Source organism: Lampetra fluviatilis, chromosome 53 (genome assembly GCF_964198595.1).
Source record: "Lampetra fluviatilis chromosome 53, kcLamFluv1.1, whole genome shotgun sequence".
Taxonomy (NCBI): Eukaryota; Metazoa; Chordata; class Hyperoartia; order Petromyzontiformes; family Petromyzontidae; genus Lampetra; species Lampetra fluviatilis.
In genome coordinates, this window is record NC_136327.1 from 1,056,910 (window position 1) to 1,074,955 (window position 18,046).

An 18,046-nucleotide genomic window follows, 5' to 3' on the forward strand; every position below is an offset into this window, starting at 1 on the left:
CAGGTGAGGAGGTTGTGGTTGGTGAGTGAGGAGTGAGCGGCATGAGGGAAGGGGAGTGGAGCGGTGGGTGAGGTGGTGGAGCGGCGGGTGAGGAAGTGGACAGTGGAGGGTGATGACGGGAAGAGGTGGAGCCAGGGGTGAGAGAGGAGGTGAGGAGAGGTGCTGTGGGGGTGAACACATGAGGGGTGAAGAGATGATGTGTGGGGGGGGGGGGGGTGCGGGGGGGTGAGGAGGGGGGGGGCGGGAGGAGGTGGTGGGGGGGTGGAGGGGGGTGGCTACCTGAGTGGGCGGAGCTCGTTTGCTGAATCATAATCATTGTAATGATGCTGATGCTGCTGCTGCTGATGATGCTTTTCGGGAATAAAACGCTCGCAGCATCTGCGGCGAAGAGAGCGGTCCAAGCGCACGCGAGAAGGTGAGTGCGGAGTTCTCGCACTGACACAGTGACACACAGAGACACACAGAGACACACTGACACAGTGACACATAGAGACACATTCAAGTTCAAGTTCATTTATTAGGTATAGCCCTGTGAGCCATTCGGCTCTTGAATCGGGTGCAACCGCAACAAACAAAAACATGAACAAGAAAACATCTTAGAGACACACTGTGATACACGGACAGTGACACACTGACATATAGACACGCAGAGACACACTGACACAGTAACAACAAGAGACACAGAGACAGAGACACACAGAGACACACTGACACAGTGACACATAGAGACACATAGAGGCAGAGACACACAGAGACACTGACACAGTGACACATAGAGACACATAGAGGCAGAGACACACAGAGACACACTGACACACAGAGACACACTGACACGGTGACACATAGAGACACATAGAGACAGAGACACACTGTGATACACTGACACACAGAGACACACTGACATATAGACACATATAGAGACACACTGTGATACACACGCACTGATACATTGATGCGCACACTCACTGACACACAGAGAGACAGACACACTCACTGACACACACACAGACACAGACACACTCACTGACACACTCACTGACACACAGAGAGACAGACACACTCACTGACACACACACAGACACACTCACTGACACACACAGAGACACTCACTGACACACAAAAACACAGACACACTCACTGACACACAGAGACACTGACACACTCACTGACACACACAGACACACTCACTGACACACACAGAGACACTCACTGACACACAAAAACACACTCACTGACACACACAGACACACTCACTGACACACACAGAGACACTCACTGACACACAAAAACACACTCACTGACACACACAGACACACTCACTGACACACAGAGACACAGACACACTCACTGACACACACAGAGACACAGAGACGAAACAAATATCCCCCGTATAGCCTGCACAGATCTTCTTGGCAAGTGCTGTTAGCAAGCGGTTATGAAGGTAGACGCGCCACACGAGGGGTGGGTAGTCAGCATCACGCCCGGCCGCCTTTGTCTCCCTGTCTTTGTATTTGGCCGCTTTAAATTTTCACTTGATAAGCCACTTATTTGAGCTATCATTTGTGGCCAGGTCGCTTCTTAAAGACATCTATATCGCTCAGTGGACCTTACCTGGTCAAATAAACATTGTTTATAGTACTAATTTGAGGCTGAGTCGATCTAGGGGAGGCCCAGAACAAGCTCAGATAATCGTCACTGGTGTTTGCCGTGAGCGGGAATCAAACTCGGGTGGTCGGATTTGGGGCGTAGCGCACTTAACGCTGTACCACCGTTTCCCTGACACACACTCACTGAAACATACATACACACACTCGCTGAAACATACAGACACACAGACATACACTCACTGAAACATACAGACACACAGACACACACTCACTGAAACATACAGACACACAGACACACACACTGAGACACACACTAACTGAGACACACAGACACATACTCACTGAGACACACAGACACACACAGACACACTCACTGAGACATACAGACACACACTCACTGAAACATACAGACACACACACACTGAGACACACAGACACACACATACTGAGACATACAGACACACACACACTCACTTAGACACACAGACACACACACTGATACACACAGGCACACACTCACTGAAACATACAGACACACATACACTCACTGAGACATACAGACACACAGATACACTCACTGAGACATACAGACACACACACACTCACTGAGACACACAGACACACACTCACTGAAACATACAGACACACACACTGAGACATACAGACACACACACACTCACTGAGAAACACAGACACACACACTGAGACACACAGACACACACTCACTGAAACATACAGACACACACACTGAGACACACAGACACACACTCACTGAAACATACAGACACACACATACACTCACTGAGACATACAGACACACAGATACACTCACTGAAACATACAGACACACACACACTGAGACACACAGACACACACTCACTGAAACATACAGACACACACAAACTCACTGAGACAGACAGACACACAGATACACACTCACTGAGACATACAGACACACACACACTGAGACATAAGGCTCGTGCGCACACACTAAACACGAACCTGAAGTCATTAGGCAGTTTTAACTCGCCCCAAATGAGCCTTAAAACGCTTCAACAGTGACCCATACCGCGCTCCCCTTGGACTCCGAGTTGGACCCCCGATCCGCGGGACTCTCTGTGCAGTGCCACGTCAATGATTACTTTGGACACCAAACATCAGAACCGCGCTGAGCGACAGGGGTCTGTGTCCTGAACGTCTGCGCGAGTCTCCCTCCGCCCCGCTGTCTGACTCTCTGTCCCCACGTGTCTGTCTCGTTGTGTCTCACTGTCTCTCTGTGCCACTGTACCCCCGTGTCCCCCCGTGTCCCCCCGTGTCACCTCTCCTCTCCCAGCAGGGGACAGCGCCTCACTCACTCACCGTGAATCTCCGAGAAGCCGAGACCCCTGCAAGGCCCCCCCCACCCCAGACCCCACTCCCCCCAGCCCCCCCAGCCCCCCCCCCCGCGATGGAGGCGCGCGTGCTCGTGGGGACCCTCGTGCACGCCACGCGCCAGGAGCCGCTCCTCGTGCTGCGCGCGCACGCGCTCGGGGTGGCGCGAGACGGGAAGGTGAGGGGGAGGGGGGAGGTGAGGGGGAAGGTGAGGGGGGAGGGGGGAGGTGAGGGGGGAGGTGAGGGGGGAGGGGGGAGGTGAGGGGAGGGGGGAGGTGAGGGGGGGGAGGTGAGGGGGAAGGGGGGAGGCGAGGGGGGAGGGGGGAGGCGAGGGGGGAGGTGAGGGGGGGAAGGGGGAGGTTAGGGAAGCGGGGGGAGGTGAGGGGGGAGGTGAGGGGGAGGTGAGGGGGGCGGGGGAAGGTGAGAGGGGAGGGGGGAGGTGAGGGGGGAGGTGAGGGGGGCGGGGGGAGGTGAGGGGGAGGGGGAGGCGAGGGGGGAGGTGAGGGGGGAGGTGAGGGGGGAGGTGAGGGGGGAGGGGAGAGGTGAGGGGGGCGGGGGGAGGTGAGGGGGAGGGGGGAGGTGAGGGGGGCGGGGGGAGGTGAGGGGGAGGGGGGAGGTGAGGGGGAGGGGGGAGGCGAGGGGGGAGGCGAGGGGGGAGGTGAGGGGGGAGGGGAGAGGGGAGGGGGGAGGTGAGGGGGGAGGTGAGGGGGGAGGTGAGGGGGGAGGTGAGGGGGGAGGTGAGGGGGGAGGTGAGGGGGGAGGTGAGGGGGGAGGTGAGGGGGAAGGGGGGGTTAGGGGGGCGGGGGGAGGTGAGGGGGGAGTTGAGGGGGAGGTGAGGGGGGCGGGGGAAGGTGAGAGGGGAGGGGGGAGGTGAGGGGGAGGGGGGAGGTGAGGGGGGCGGGGGGAGGTGAGGGGGGAGGTGAGGGGGAGGTGAGGGGGGCGGGGGAAGGTGAGAGGGGAGGGGGGAGGTGAGGGGGAGGGGGGAGGTGAGGGGGGAGGGGGGAGGTGAGGGGGGAGGTGAGGGGGAGAGGGGAGGTGAGGGGAGGGGGGAGGCGAGGGGGGAGGTGAGGGGGGAGGTGAGGGGGGAGGTGAGAGGGGAGGGGGGAGGTGAGGGGAGGGGGGAGGTGAGGGGGGAGGTGAGGGCGGAGGTGAGGGGAGAGGGGAGAGGTGAGGGGGGCGGGGGGAGGTGAGGGGGAGAGGGGAGGTGAGGGGAGGGGGGAGGCGAGGGGGGAGGTGAGGGGGGAGGTGAGGGGGGAGGGGGGAGGTGAGGGGGGCGGGGAGAGGTGAGGGGGAGAGGGGAGGGGAGGGGAGGGGGGAGGCGAGGGGGGAGGTGAGGGGGGAGGTGAGGGGGGAGGTGAGGGGGGAGGGGGGAGGTGAGGGGGGCGGGGAGAGGTGAGGGGGGAGGGGAGAGGTGAGGGGGGCGGGGAGAGGTGAGGGGGGAGGGGGGAGGTGAGGGGGGAGGGGGGAGGTGAGGGGGGCGGGGAGAGGTGAGGGGGGAGGGGAGAGGTGAGGGGGGCGGGGAGAGGTGAGGGGGGAGGGGAGAGGTGAGGGGGGAGGGGGGAGGTGAGGGGGGCGGGGGGAGGTGAGGGGGAGAGGGGAGGTGAGGGGAGGGGGGAGGCGAGGGGGGAGGTGAGGGGGGAAGTGAGGGGGGAGGGGGGAGGTGAGGGGGGAGGGGGGAGGTGAGGGGGGCGGGGAGAGGTGAGGGGGGAGGGGAGAGGTGAGGGGGGAGGGGGGAGGTGAGGGGGAGGGGGGAGGTGAGGGGAGGGGGGAGGTGAGGGGGGAGTTGAGAGGGGAGGGGGGAGGTGAGGGGAGGGGGGAGGTGAGGGGGGAGGTGAGGGGGGCGGGGGAAGGTGAGAGGGGAGGGGGGAGGTGAGGGGGAGGGGGGAGGTGAGGGGAGGGGGGAGGTGAGGGGGGAGTTGAGAGGGGAGGGGGGAGGTGAGGGGAGGGGGGAGGTGAGGGGGGAGGGGAGAGGTGAGGGGGGAGGGGAGGGGAGAGGTGAGGGGAGGGGGGAGGTGAGGGGGTTGATCGGGGCGGCACGAGACGGAGTAGGGGCATTGGAACCCCCCCACTGCCCCCCCCCTCCACACACTAAGACAAAGATCCCCCGTGTAGCCTTTCACAGACTGCTGGGGCAAGTGCTGTTAGCGAGCAGCACCTATGAAGGCACAGTACGCATGGGGGTGTGTGGGCAGCAATCTTTGGGAGAACGTAATCAACCAGGCTATGCCTGATGGTGTTGCCGGTGATGTTGATGGTGTTGCCGGTGATGTTGCCAGTCGGTGATGTGGTTGCTGTTCGTGTGGATGGTGACGGTGGCAGATCGCCTTCGTCGTGCCGGAGACGCAGCTGCAGGAGACGCTGCAGCGACGCGGCTGGAGCGCCGCGTCCATCCGGCGGCTCTCTGACCGGTAGCGCTGTCCCTGCACCGGCACATGGGTCACGGTGACCTCTCACTCACGTCGCGGCGAACAACAACAATAATAGTGATGATGATGATGATGGCCATGATACTAGTGGTGGTGGTGGTGGTGATGATGATGATGATACTAGTGGTGGTGGTGGTGGTGATGATGATGATACTAGTGGTGGTGGTGGTGATGATGATGATGATGATACTAGTGGTGGTGGTGATACTAGTGGTGGTGATGGTGGTGATGATACTAGTGGTGGTGGTGATACTAGTGGTGGTGATGGTGGTGGTGGTGATACTAGTGGTGGTGATGGTGGTGGTGATGATACTAGTGGTGGTGGTGGTGGTGATGATACTAGTGGTGGTGGTGGTGATGATGATGTACATTCGTAAGGCGCATTTCATCCGAAGATCACAATGTTGTTGTTGCGACTCTTTCGCCGCGACCGCCTGCTGTAGTCATGACCTCAATGCTGTGACCTCTGCACCGTGACCTCCTGAGAACCACGACCCCCTCGGACTATTACCCTACCAGAGACAAAGCTACCCCGTGTAGCCTGCACAGACTGTTGGGGCAAGTGGCGTTAGCGAGTAGCACCTATAAAGGCTACCGGCACTGTGGCACACGAGGGGGTGGGTGGCCAACACCACGCCCGGCCACTTTTGTCTCCCCAGTGGCGATGTTTACACACCGCAGCAGGTACTAATTTGAGGCTGAGTCGACCTAGGGGAGACCCAGGACCGTTTCAGATAATCGTCACCGGTGTAGGACGTGAGGGAGAATCGAACTCGGGCCGCCGGATTCGTAGCGGAGCGCTGCTCCCCGCCGTGACCACCACCACCACCACCATGACGGCCGCCACATCGTTGTGACCTCCTGACCCGTGACCCCGCAGGCAGTTCGTGATGCCGGGGCTGGTGGACACGCACATCCACGCGTCCCAGTACTCCTTCGCGGGCACGGCCGTGGGCCTGCCCCTGCTCGAGTGGCTGCGGCGCTACACCTTCAACGTGGAGGCCAAGTTCCACGACCTGCAGTTCGCCGAGGACGTCTACACCAGGGTCGTGGTCAGTGCGGGCACGGGGGGACACGGGGGGACACGGGGGGACAGGGGGGGGACACGGGGAGACACGGGGGGACCTCTCCCTCTAGGACAGGGGTCGGAAACCAAATTAAAAATAGGATACGCTGGGGGTCCTGAATCAACAACGCCACGAAGTGGTCCTTAAAGAGCCCCAGGTTGCCGACTCCTGCCCATGGTAAATTGGACTCCCATGATAAACTGGACTCCCATGATAAACTGGACTCCCATGGTGAACTCGACTCTCATGGTGAACTGGACTCCCATGGTGAACTCGACTCTCATGGTAAACTGGAATCGTAACAAAGACGGACGACGGCGCATCCTCTCGCCCGTTCCACGCAAGTGAAACAACGCCGTGCAGCCTCACGTGTGGCCACGTCACACAACTACGTCTGGGGTTGCTTGTGATGTCGTTTTAGCCTGGGCCCCCCCCCGCCAACACTGCCCCGCTCACCGGGAGTCCAACTCGTCCTGTGGCTGACGGTGTCCACGCCACGTGGCGGTAGAGCCAGCGGCCCGCGACCCCAAACGTCGCTTCTGTCACGAGCCCTCTTGAAGGCTTCGTCTCGTCAGCCATTCACGCAAGCTCAAATCCAGGGTGACTCAGCCAATCGTCATCCCTCTCACTCCGGGGGTGGATAAAACGAGTATCGCTTTGTTCTGAAAAGTCAATAGCGGTTTTCCACTGGATAGACTCGCCTCTGGCATAGGAATGTGGAATGTCCATCACTGGCTCTGCAGGGTTGCCAACTGATATGAGCACTGCTACACATTTGAACTCGTCCTATGGATAGACTCCGGGTTAGATAAAACTCGTACCACTTTGTGCGTAAGTCAACAGTAGCTGTCTGTCCTATAGAGAGAGACTCGCCCTCCGCCATAGTAACGTGGAATTTCCACCACTGGCTCTGTGCACAGTTGTGAACAGGAGATGAGCACCGATGCCTCCATGTCCATCGGAGCAGGAGATCACTTCCCCTTAATGTGGCACCACGTGTCCAGTGATGTTTGTATGACGTGTGGCACCACGTGTCCAGTGATGTTTGTATGACGTGTGGCACCACGTGTCCAGTGATGTTTGTATGACGTGTGGCACCACGTGTCCAGTGATGTTTGTATGACGTGTGGTACCACGTGTCCGACTGCTGTGCAGAGGAGGACTCTGAAAAACGGCACCACCACCGCGTGCTATTTCGGAACGATTCACACGGACGCCACTCTGCTGCTGTGCGACATTGCGGGTAACGCGGCCTCGATCGAGCGACGTCCTTCATCAGCATCCTTCACCGTGATCATGCAGCAGCAGCAGCAGCAGCAACAATCACCTCACACATTACCTGACCTCTCATCCATCCCCTCACCATTCACCCCACCTGTGTCCCCTCGCCTGGGCCAGACCGGGCGGGCCAGCGCGCGATGGTGGGCAAGGTGTGCATGGACCACAACGAGGCGGTGCCCGCCTACAAGGAGACCTGCGACGAGGCCGTGCGGGACACCGAGAGGTCAGCAGGGGTCACCACAACCACAGCACAACCACAGTATCCATAGCAACCGCGACGGTCCCTTCAACCACAACACAACGACATCCACAGCAACGGTTCTTTCTACCACAACACAACCACATGCACAGCAATGGCTATGGTCCCTTCAACCACAACATCCACAACCGCTATGGGCCTCAACAACAACCACGATATAATCACAACGGCAATCAGAACAAACCACCAGAGCCTCAACAACCACCACCACCACCACCAACCACCACAAGCACCCACACCACCATCACCACCACCATCACCACCACCACCATTACCACCACCACAAGCATCCACACCACCACCACCACAAGCATCCACACCACCATCACCACCACCACAACCATCCACACCACCACCACCACCATCCACACCACCATCACCACCACCACAACCATCACCACCACCACAAGCATCCGCACCACCATCACCATCACCACCATCCACACCACCACCACCACCATCCACACCACCATCACCACCACCACAACCATCACCACCACCACAAGCATCCGCACCACCATCACCATCACCACCATCCACACCACCACCACAACCATCCACACCACCACCACCATCACCACCGTCACCATTCTGTTCATCTCCACTCTTCATAGTCTCCTTCTCTTCTCTTGTAGGTTCATAATGGCCGTCAAGGACATGAAGGTATGTGTGTGTCTGTCTGTGTGTCTGTGTGTCTTAACGTGCACATAGCCTGGCACAGGCACCATGGTGACGTCACCGCCACTTAGTGGCGAATGGCGGTTGTCTGTCTGTGTCTATGTGTATCTGTGTGTGTATATGTCTGTCATTATGTGTCTGTCTGTGTTTGTGTCTATGTGTGTCTGTGTTTGTGTCTATGTGTTTCTGTGTGTATATCTGTCATTGTGTGTCTGTCTGTGTTTGTGTGTGTCTGTGTGTGTCTGTGTATATATGTCATTGTGTGTCTGTGTGTGTCTGTTTGTGTTTGTGTCTGTGTGTCTTTGTGTATATCTGTCAATGTGTGTCTGTCTGTGTTTGTGTCTGTGTGTGTTTGTGTGTATATCTGTCAATGTGTGTCTGTCTGTGTCTATGTGTGTCTGTGTGTATATATGTCATTTTGTGTCTGTCTGTGTTTGTGTCTATGTCTGTGTGTGTATCTGTCACTGTGTGTCTGTCTGTGTTTGTGTCTATGTCTGTGTGTGTATCTGTCACTGTGTGTCTGTCTGTGTTTGTGTCTATATGTGTGTCTGTGTATCTGTCACTGTGTGTCTGTGTGTGTGTGTACAAGCGCCAACAATCTGTTAAGGCTATACGAGGGATCTTTGTTGTTTGTACAGGCGCCTCGAGACATTATATTATAATAATAGTTAATCATATTTATTATAATAATAGTTGTTATTATTTAAGGCTGTCCTTGTGGGGAGTGTTGTTGGCTCGCGTTGCGCTACGAACCCGGCGACCCGGGGTTCGATTCCCGCTCACGGCCACCACCACCCCTGTGGCAATCATCTGAACCCGTCACGGGCCTCCCCTAGGTCGACTCGGACTCAAACGAGTGCCTGGTGGGGAGTATAAACCTCGCCGCTGGGGAGACAAAGGCGGTCGGGCGTGGGGCCGGCCACCCCACCCCCCACCCCTCGTGTGCCGTGCCGGCCTTGGCGGGTGCTACTCGCTTACAGCACTTGCCCCAACAGTGTCTCACGGCTACCCGGGGGCCCTTTGTCTGTGTGTGCTCAGTACGCGCGCGTGCACCCCGTGGTGACGCCGCGCTTCGCCCTCTCGTGCACGCGCGAGACGATGCGCGCGCTCGGGGAGACGGCGCGCGGCACGGGCACGCGCATCCAGGTGGCGGCTCTCACTCGCAACACTCCTCGCCCTCCTCACTCACCACACTCCTCACCCTCCTCATCCTCCTCACTCACCACACTCCTCACCGTCCTCACCCTCCTCACTCACCACACTCCTCTCCCTCCTCACCCTCCTCACTCACCACACTCCTCACCCTCCTCTCCCTCCTCACTCACCACACTCCTCTCCCTCCTCACTCACCACACTCCTCACCCTCCTCTCCCTCCTCACTCACCCACCACACGTACGAGCTGCACCCGCTCACCCCCAGGTGACACTTCCATGCTGACTCCGACATTCACATCCTGCTGCTGCTGCTGCTGATGATCATCATCATCATCACATTGAGATGGAGTCGCTGCTGCTGCTGATGCTATGGTGGTGGTGTTGCTGATGATGATGTTGAGATCATTGCTGCTGATGATGATGATGGTGGTGATGATGGTGGTGGTGATGATAATGATGGTGGTGGTGATGATGATGGTGATGATGGTGGTGATGATGATGGTGATGATGGTGGTGATGGTGGTGATGATGGTGACGGTGATGATGGTGGTGATGATGGTGGTGATGATGGTGGTGGTGATGGTGGTGATGGTGGTGATGATGGTGATGATGGTGGTGATGGTGGTGATGATGGTGATGATGTTGATGGTGATGATGGTGGTGATGATGATGGTGATGATGGTGATGATGGTGATGGGTGTAGAGTCACATCAGCGAGTCTCGCGAGGAGGTGGAGCTGGTGAGGAGTCTCTTCCCCGAGTCCGAGAACTACACGGAGGTGTACCGAAGCAGCGGCCTCCTCACAGACAAGGTGAGTACACAAGGCGTGCGTGTGTGAGTGAGTACACAAGGCGTGCGTGTGAGTACACGTGCGTGTGAGTACACGTTTGTGTGTGTGAGTACACGTGTGTGTGTGAGTACACGTGTGAGTGTGTGTGTGTGAGTACACGTGTGTGTGTGAGTACACGTGTGAGTGTGTGTGTGTGAGTACACGTGTGTGTGAGTACACGTGTGTGAGTGTGAGTACACGTGTGAGTGTGTGTGTGAGTACACGTGTGTGTGAGTACACGTGTGAGTGTGTGTGTGAGTACACGTGTGTGTGAGTACACGTGTGTGGGGAGCGGTAGTGACGGTCATCTGAACCGGCCCTGAGCCTTCCCTCGGTCGACTCAGCCTCAAATGAGCACCTGGCGTGGTGTGTAAACATCGCCACTGGGGAGACAAAGACGGTCGGGCGTGGTGCTGCCCCCCCCCCCCTTCGTAGGTGCTGCTCGCTAACAGCGCTGGCCCCGACAGAGTGCTGTTGAAGGCTACACGGGGGATCTTTGTCTTTGCCTTGCGCAGACGGTGATGGCGCACGGGGTCCACCTGGGCGAGGAGGAGCTGCGCCTGTTCCACGAGGCGGGAGCCGGAATCTCGCACTGCCCCCTCTCCAACGCCGCGTGAGCCCTCACTCACCCACTCACTCACCCACTCACTCACTCACCCACCCACTCACTCACCCACTCACTCACTCACTCCACTCACTCACCCACTCACTCACCCACTCACCCACCCACTCACTCACCCACTCACTCACCCACTCACTCACTCACTCACTCACCACTCACCCACCCACTCACTCACTCACTCACCCACTCACTCACTCACTCCACTCACTCACCCACTAACCCACTCACTCACCCACCCACTCACTCACCCACTCACTCACTCACTCACCCACTCACCCAACCACTCACACACTCACTCACCCACCCACTCACTCACCCACCCACTCACTCACCCACTCACTCACCCACTCACCTACTCACTCACCTACTCACTCACCCACCCACCCACTCACCCACTCACCCACTCAAACTCACCCACCCACCCACTCACCCACTCACTCACCCACTCACTCACCCACTCACTCACCCACTCACTCACCCACCCACTCACCCACTCACTCATTCTCCCACCCACCCACCCGGCCACTCACCCACCCACTCGCCCACCCACTCGCCCACCCACTCACCCACCCGGCCACTCACCCACCCGGCCACTCACCCACCCAGCCACTCATCTACCCAGCCACTCATCCACAAGTCTTTACAGAAAGACTAGGGTTGTAAAATTGTAAGCGGTAAAATGGTAACCGTTTGGGAATCGGTTACCGGTTCTGGAAGTCAGGAGCATTAGCCAGTTGGTGGAGCGAGATCCACGAGCACGCTGGACGCGCAAACCGCACTGGTGGCGTTCGCGACTAGGTTACAACAACGTTATGTCACCGTTATCGTTCTCATTTAGCGGTTACTGGTTACTGGTTTTTGGTAACCGTTTTTTTGGTAACCGGTCTTTAGTAGCCAGTTTTTGGAAACAGTTTTTTGGTAACTGTGTTTTAACAACGATCGTGATTTGTATCTCTGGTTCCATACGTCTGTCCCTCCCCTCCCCTCCGACTGGACTGTGGACCCCCCATCCCCCATCCTCCACCCCCCATCCTCCACCCCCCATCCTCCACCCCCCATCCTCCACCCCCCACCCCCCAGGTTGTGTAGCGGCACGATGGACGCGCAGGCGGTGCTGAGTCACGGGGTCAAGCTGGGCCTGGGGACAGGCACGTGGCCTCGTTCCTCTCACGCGCTCTGACGACGACGATGACGACATTGATGACGACGACGATGACGACGACGACGACATTGATGACGACAACGATGACGACATTGATGATGACGACGACATTGATGATGACGATGGTGACCACTATGATGATGATATAATGACGAAAATAACGATGATAACAATGATGATGACGACAACAATAATGATGATGACGCACTGCTGCTCACCCCCCGGCCCACAGACGTGGCTGGCGGCTACTCGGCGAGCATGCTCACCGCGGTGCGCCACGCCGTGCTCGCCGCTCACCACGTGGGCCTCACCGCTCACCACGTGGGCCAGGACCAGACCCTGGGCTTCAGGGAGGCCTTCCGCCTCGCCACGCTGGGGGGCAGCCAGGGTGAGTGGGGGGGGGGGGGCAGCCGGGGTGAGTGGGGGGGGGGGTCATTATCTTGCTCTAAGAGGGATTGTGGTTGTGGTCAAGATCGGTTTGACACGGAGTAGGCTTCCGCCACCAATATTAGTCATAATGAAGGTTTTTCGTTGAGATCGAGTAAGTATGAATGTGTCAATCTAGATTTGAAGCTTTCGTGACTGCAGGAATCCATCCTCTTCGGTTCTTTCGGTAAAGTCACGTGGGTAGAAAATGAAATAAATCACGACGATTGCAACACAAGCAATCGTCATCAGGTGGGAAAACCACAGCAAGAAACGCTTTTTTTGCTGTGGTTTTTATACCTACGTGACTTTACCGAAAGAACCAAAGGGTATGAATGTGTCGTAACCCTACACCACCCGACACAGCCAGGAAGGTTTGTCACGTGAACAAAACGCGCCAATCAGTTGACTGCTTCAGCCCACGGCGTGTTGGAGAGTAAATCCACAACATTCAAAATGTGGTCAAGATGGCGCCCTCACCCAACCTGACTGATGTCCCCCCATCTCATCTCCCTGTCCGGGGGAGGGGTGGGGCCTGACCAGAAATGGGCGGGGCTTAAAGAAGAAGGGGCGGGCCCTAAAAAGAAAGGTGCAGAGCCGACAGCGGAAGAGACAAATGGGAGCCTCAGCCAGGAGGGGTGTGGCCTAAGGGATAAGAGGGTGGGGCCTAAGGGATAAGGGGGTGGGGCATACATAGGGAGGGGCGGGGTCCACAGCAGTTGATCTTCCCTGTTAATTCTAGATGTGAAGCTTTCGTGACTGCAAGGATTCATACTCGTAGGTTTTTTTTGGTAAAGTCACGTAGGTAAAAAATAAAGAAAAGTATTTATTATTTTATTTATATTATTTTTTCAATTATGTATTATTTATTTTTATTATTTATTTTTTGCCTACGTGATTTTACCGAAGAAACCTAAGAGTATCTTCCCTGTCAAGGCAACGCGCGCAAAGAATCAAACACGGAGAGTTATTGGGAGCAGCGCTGGCTCACACCGTGTGGCTGCCGCTGCTGGTTCCTGCTCGCGCCTCCGAGTCTCTCGACTGCACCCCCCTCCCCTTCCTCGCCCCCCGCCCCGCCCCGCCCCGCCCTGCAGTGCTGGGGCTGGAGGAGGTCACGGGGAGCCTGGAGGTCGGCAAGGAGCTGGACGCGCTGCTCGTGGACACAGAGGCGCCCGGCTCTCCCCTCGACATCTTCCCCGACGACTCGTGGGAGGTGCGGGCCCACACGTTACCCTCGCGTTACCTTCACGTTACCATAATGTTACCTTCACGTTACCATCACGTTACCATCACGTTACCTTCACGTTACCATCACGTTACCATCACGTTATCATCACGTTACCATCACGTTACCTTCACGTTACCATCACGTTACCCTCATGTTACCTTCACGTTACCATCACGTTACCATCACGTTACCATCACGTTACCCTTATGTTACCTTGGCGTTACCTTCACGTTACCATTATCACACACGTTGCCACTTGTGTCTGTCTGCCTGCGTCTGTTGTGTCTGACTCTGTGTGTTTGTATCGTCTCCTCCATAGGACATCATCCAGAAGTTCCTATTCCTTGGTGAGTCCCTCACCCAACCCCCCCTCCCCCCTCATCACTCGCCACATTATTACTGCAAGATTACCATGAGTTGCATGCTTTTCCCAGCTTACATTATTAGAACGTATTGTTGATGTGTTTGTCCTTGAGCTCACGCGGTGAGTGAGGCCACCAGGTGAGGCCCCGCCGAGCTAGGCAGCTGTCAGAAGCGGTCCGACGGTCACAGGTAATATCTCAACGTAGTCGCTTATCGCGTGGACATTGATAGCAGCCAAACACTACTCGAAACCAGCGTTCTTCACTCAATTTTCTGAGGGGGAGGCCACTTTCGCCAGTGTGAGGGCCGCCACACATTTGGAACCACTGGGCGTTTGACAGCAGCACGACGCCCATGATGATGGGGGGGGGGGGGTCGTCACGTGTTGTGTTGTGTGGGGGGGCCGCACTGAAGGCCGCCAGTGGCCTTGCGATGACGAACGCCGCTCTAGACGCTCGGGCCAGGACAGGTCACGTCGATGATGGCCGGTGTGGTCGAGACGAGTGACGGAGCGGCGGCCAGAGGAGGGGACACGGGCAAGGCGGGAGCACGTCCACAGAGGAGATGGAGCGACGAGATCACTCGTTCTCGGGGGATCGCTGCTGCTGCATCGCAGGACTTGGTGGTGGGGACCTGGGGCAGCCCTCATCCAGCAGTGGATAGGTCATGGCCGATGATAAATCACGGATTGGCACAAACCTCACCTCGGCGATGGCCACGACTCGATGCGCGTGTCGCGAAATCGATGGCGCGTTGTTGTTGTTGTTGTTTTGAGTCTCCCAAGAACCGATGACAAATCGTTGCGAGAGCCCCAAATCTGAGGCGGGGCCGCGGGGGTTGTGGGGAGCGCGCGGATCCAACCCCGCTGCGTGGTCTCGGAGCGCCGCCTGGCGGTCACGTGGCGCGGGTCACGGCGGGCAGCCCGGCTCACTCGAACCTCTCTCCGCACGCGCTGCTGTTACACGTGACTCGTCGTTGATGTCATCTGGGAGGTGGTGGGTCCCCGACGTAATGAACTGGCCACATTTGTGTCGGAAGAACCCACCACCACCCGACACAGCCACACGGATGTAATTGTGTCACGCGGTGCACAAGCGTTGGAACGATGCGCCGAATTGGCGTTTCAGCTCACCCACTCGCGCATTCACTCACATATCTACTCACCTACCTACTCGCTCCCCCACCCACTCGCCTAACTACTCACCCAGTCGCCTAACTACTCACCCAGTCACACACTCACCCACTCACCCACTCACACTCTCATTCACTCGGTGACCCACACACACTTACCCGCTCACTCACCAGCCAAGTTCAGAACAATCCCGACTGCCTGCGTTGTGTCCTGAAGATGCCTGGGACGCAGTTTTCAAGGGAAACGTCGCAAATCTCACAATCGGTGCAGGATCAGGCCCAGCACCAGCTCCAATACCACTCGCCACTGGTAGTAGCCGTGGCCCACGGAATTAAAATCCTCAGTTGCCGCCAGGGTCACGACCTGCACCTCGGCGTGATGGAGACGGTCATCCAGCAGTGGATTGGCAGCCTGGTGGCAGTAATGGCTACGCCACACGTGGCCCGTAACCGAGGGTTGGTGGATCACACACAGATGTTGCGGGATTCCCCGTGCACGTCGAGGAGCCATAAACCGGCTTGCCAGGAGAAAGCGGCACAGCGAGGTGTGGGGACTCCACCGGTTCCATCTGTACGGGATAGAGCGTTCCCCCCTCGCACGCGTGGGTCTTCTCCAGGTGCTCCGGTTCCCCCCCACACGTAAACACTCATTCATTGGCCAATAACACCTTGATACATAGAGGACCGCAGAGCTTGGGCAATTGTTGGTAGCGCCGACTCCTCACCGCCTAGCGGCTGCTGCTGCTGCCTCCCCGCTCGTCTGTGGTCTCCTCCCCCTTGAGTCGTCTCCGCTCTCCTGCCGAGAGCGACCGGAATACTCTGCAGCGGCGCAGCGTCACAAGTCGCCGTCTTTGTCAATATAGGAGGAGGGGCGCTGTTGCGTATCTGCATCGAGACATTTGCGTTCGCGGAGAGGACGTCGCGCGATTTCGTGGGTCGCGTGATTCTGTGGAGTGGGTTTGGGGATGATGCCGTCCTGGCGGGAGTCTGTGGCGCCTCTGGAACGGGATTCCCGTTGTGTCCAGGTGACGACAGGAACATCTTGGAGGTGTACGTGGCCGGGCGGGACGTGACCCCCCGTGACGAACCCGTGACCTCCCCGTGAAGACGCACGACCGCCAGTCGACCTCCCTGTGACGGCCCGTGACCTCCTGTGATCACCCCTGAAGACCCGTGACCACCTATTGACACCCGTGACGACCCATGAGTGATTACCCGTGCCCAACTGTGACCTCCCATTAAGTCATAATCCCACGTGATCACCTGTGACCTCCCGTGACCTTCTGTAAGGACCCACAATAATCCAGGATCCAAAGTAATCACTCGTGACCGTTCTTGACTCCACGTTTGGCCCCCTTTGAGTGACTCACATCCTGACATCACACGACACCATCACCATCGGAACCACTTCCATCACCCCATTACAGACATCCTGTCACGATGACGCGTGTGTTAAGTTTGAAGTGTGTGCGTGTGTGGGCAAGTTGCAAATGGCACGTAATTAACCAGTGACCTCGTGGTCTCCTGCAGGCAGAATGACTCCTGGAGGTCAACAGGGTTATGTGACGGTGATTGGTCAACCCCAGGACCTTGGTAGGAGTCATTGGGGTGAAGCCGCGTAGCCATCCGGCCAGATTTGTGTCGCAATGCCCTCCACCACTCGACGCAGTCTTGCGACAGAAATCCCCACACAAGGTTCACCGCGTGACCGAACCAACAAAATCAACAGCAATCTGCGCTCACTGCGAAAGCCCACGAGTTAAAATGAATGTATTTGATCTACCCCCCCCCCCCCCTAATGGGTACAATTATATTGATAACAATGATTGTTAATTAGAAATGATGTAATGTCATTGATTTTAGTTGGGTGGTGGCTACGCGCGTCGACTGTAATCCAGCACTGTGGAGGCAGCGAGGGTTGGCGGGTCACCGCGAGGATGTCGCGAAACTCCTTTCTCTCGTGGGCGTCGAGCTGTATCCGGGCTCGCGAGGAGGCAGCGGTGCCCTGCGGGATAGAGCGTTTCCCCCCTGCAGGCGTGGGGTTTCTCCGTGCGCTTCGGGTTCCTCCCGCATGTCAACGCTCTTTAGCTGGCCGATAACTCATTAATAGAGGGCTGCAGAGCTTGGGCAGTTGCTGGTATCACCGGCTGAGCGCGTGGGCGACCTTCCCACACGTCTCTGAGAGCGAGCGAACGCTGTGTGGTGGCGGCGCTCATTACAAGTCGACAGCAAAGCGTCGTTGTTTTGGTGAAACTGGATTTGACCATCGACGGCCACCACCAAGCGAGTCGTATCCTCGGAGGAGGAGAGTTTTCAATCAGTGCGTGCCACCTTCTGGGACAGACAGATCAAAACCGAGGGCCAATTGCCGTTTATGAATTAAGATCATGCTGATGACGATGATTAAAGACAATGAAAAATAAAGATGGTGGTGGTATTGA

General features: G+C 57.4%; 1 protein-coding gene across 2 annotated transcripts; it reads left to right on the top strand.

The window, feature by feature from the left end:
- The first annotated feature begins 274 nt into the window (after positions 1 to 274).
- GDA (guanine deaminase) lies at positions 275 to 18,046 on the top strand. Of its 2 annotated transcripts, none has more exons than XM_078879143.1 (15): positions 275 to 415; positions 2,941 to 3,156; positions 5,298 to 5,386; positions 6,285 to 6,456; positions 7,627 to 7,714; positions 7,870 to 7,975; positions 8,647 to 8,674; positions 9,728 to 9,835; positions 10,548 to 10,655; positions 11,189 to 11,286; positions 12,376 to 12,443; positions 12,690 to 12,845; positions 13,978 to 14,096; positions 14,431 to 14,458; positions 16,631 to 18,046. In XM_078879143.1, exons 2-15 carry the CDS (start codon positions 3,055 to 3,057, stop codon positions 16,708 to 16,710), a joined length of 1,350 nt encoding a protein of 449 aa, XP_078735269.1. In that variant the 5' UTR covers positions 275 to 415; positions 2,941 to 3,054; the 3' UTR covers positions 16,711 to 18,046. The 2 variants fall into 2 exon arrangements, with proteins under 2 accessions (XP_078735269.1, XP_078735270.1); XM_078879144.1 differs by having other exon boundaries at positions 384 to 415; positions 2,944 to 3,156.

Coding starts and splice junctions, on each gene's coding strand:
- GDA (XM_078879143.1), top strand. CDS start 3,055: ATGGAGGCGCGCGTGCTCGTGGGGACCCTCGTGCACGCCACGCGCCAG. Junction 11,287..12,375: donor TGCCCCCTCTCCAACGCCGC/GTGAGCCCTCAC, acceptor CCCACCCCCCAG/GTTGTGTAGCGGCACGATGG. Junction 14,097..14,430: donor TCCCCGACGACTCGTGGGAG/GTGCGGGCCCAC, acceptor TCTCCTCCATAG/GACATCATCCAGAAGTTCCT.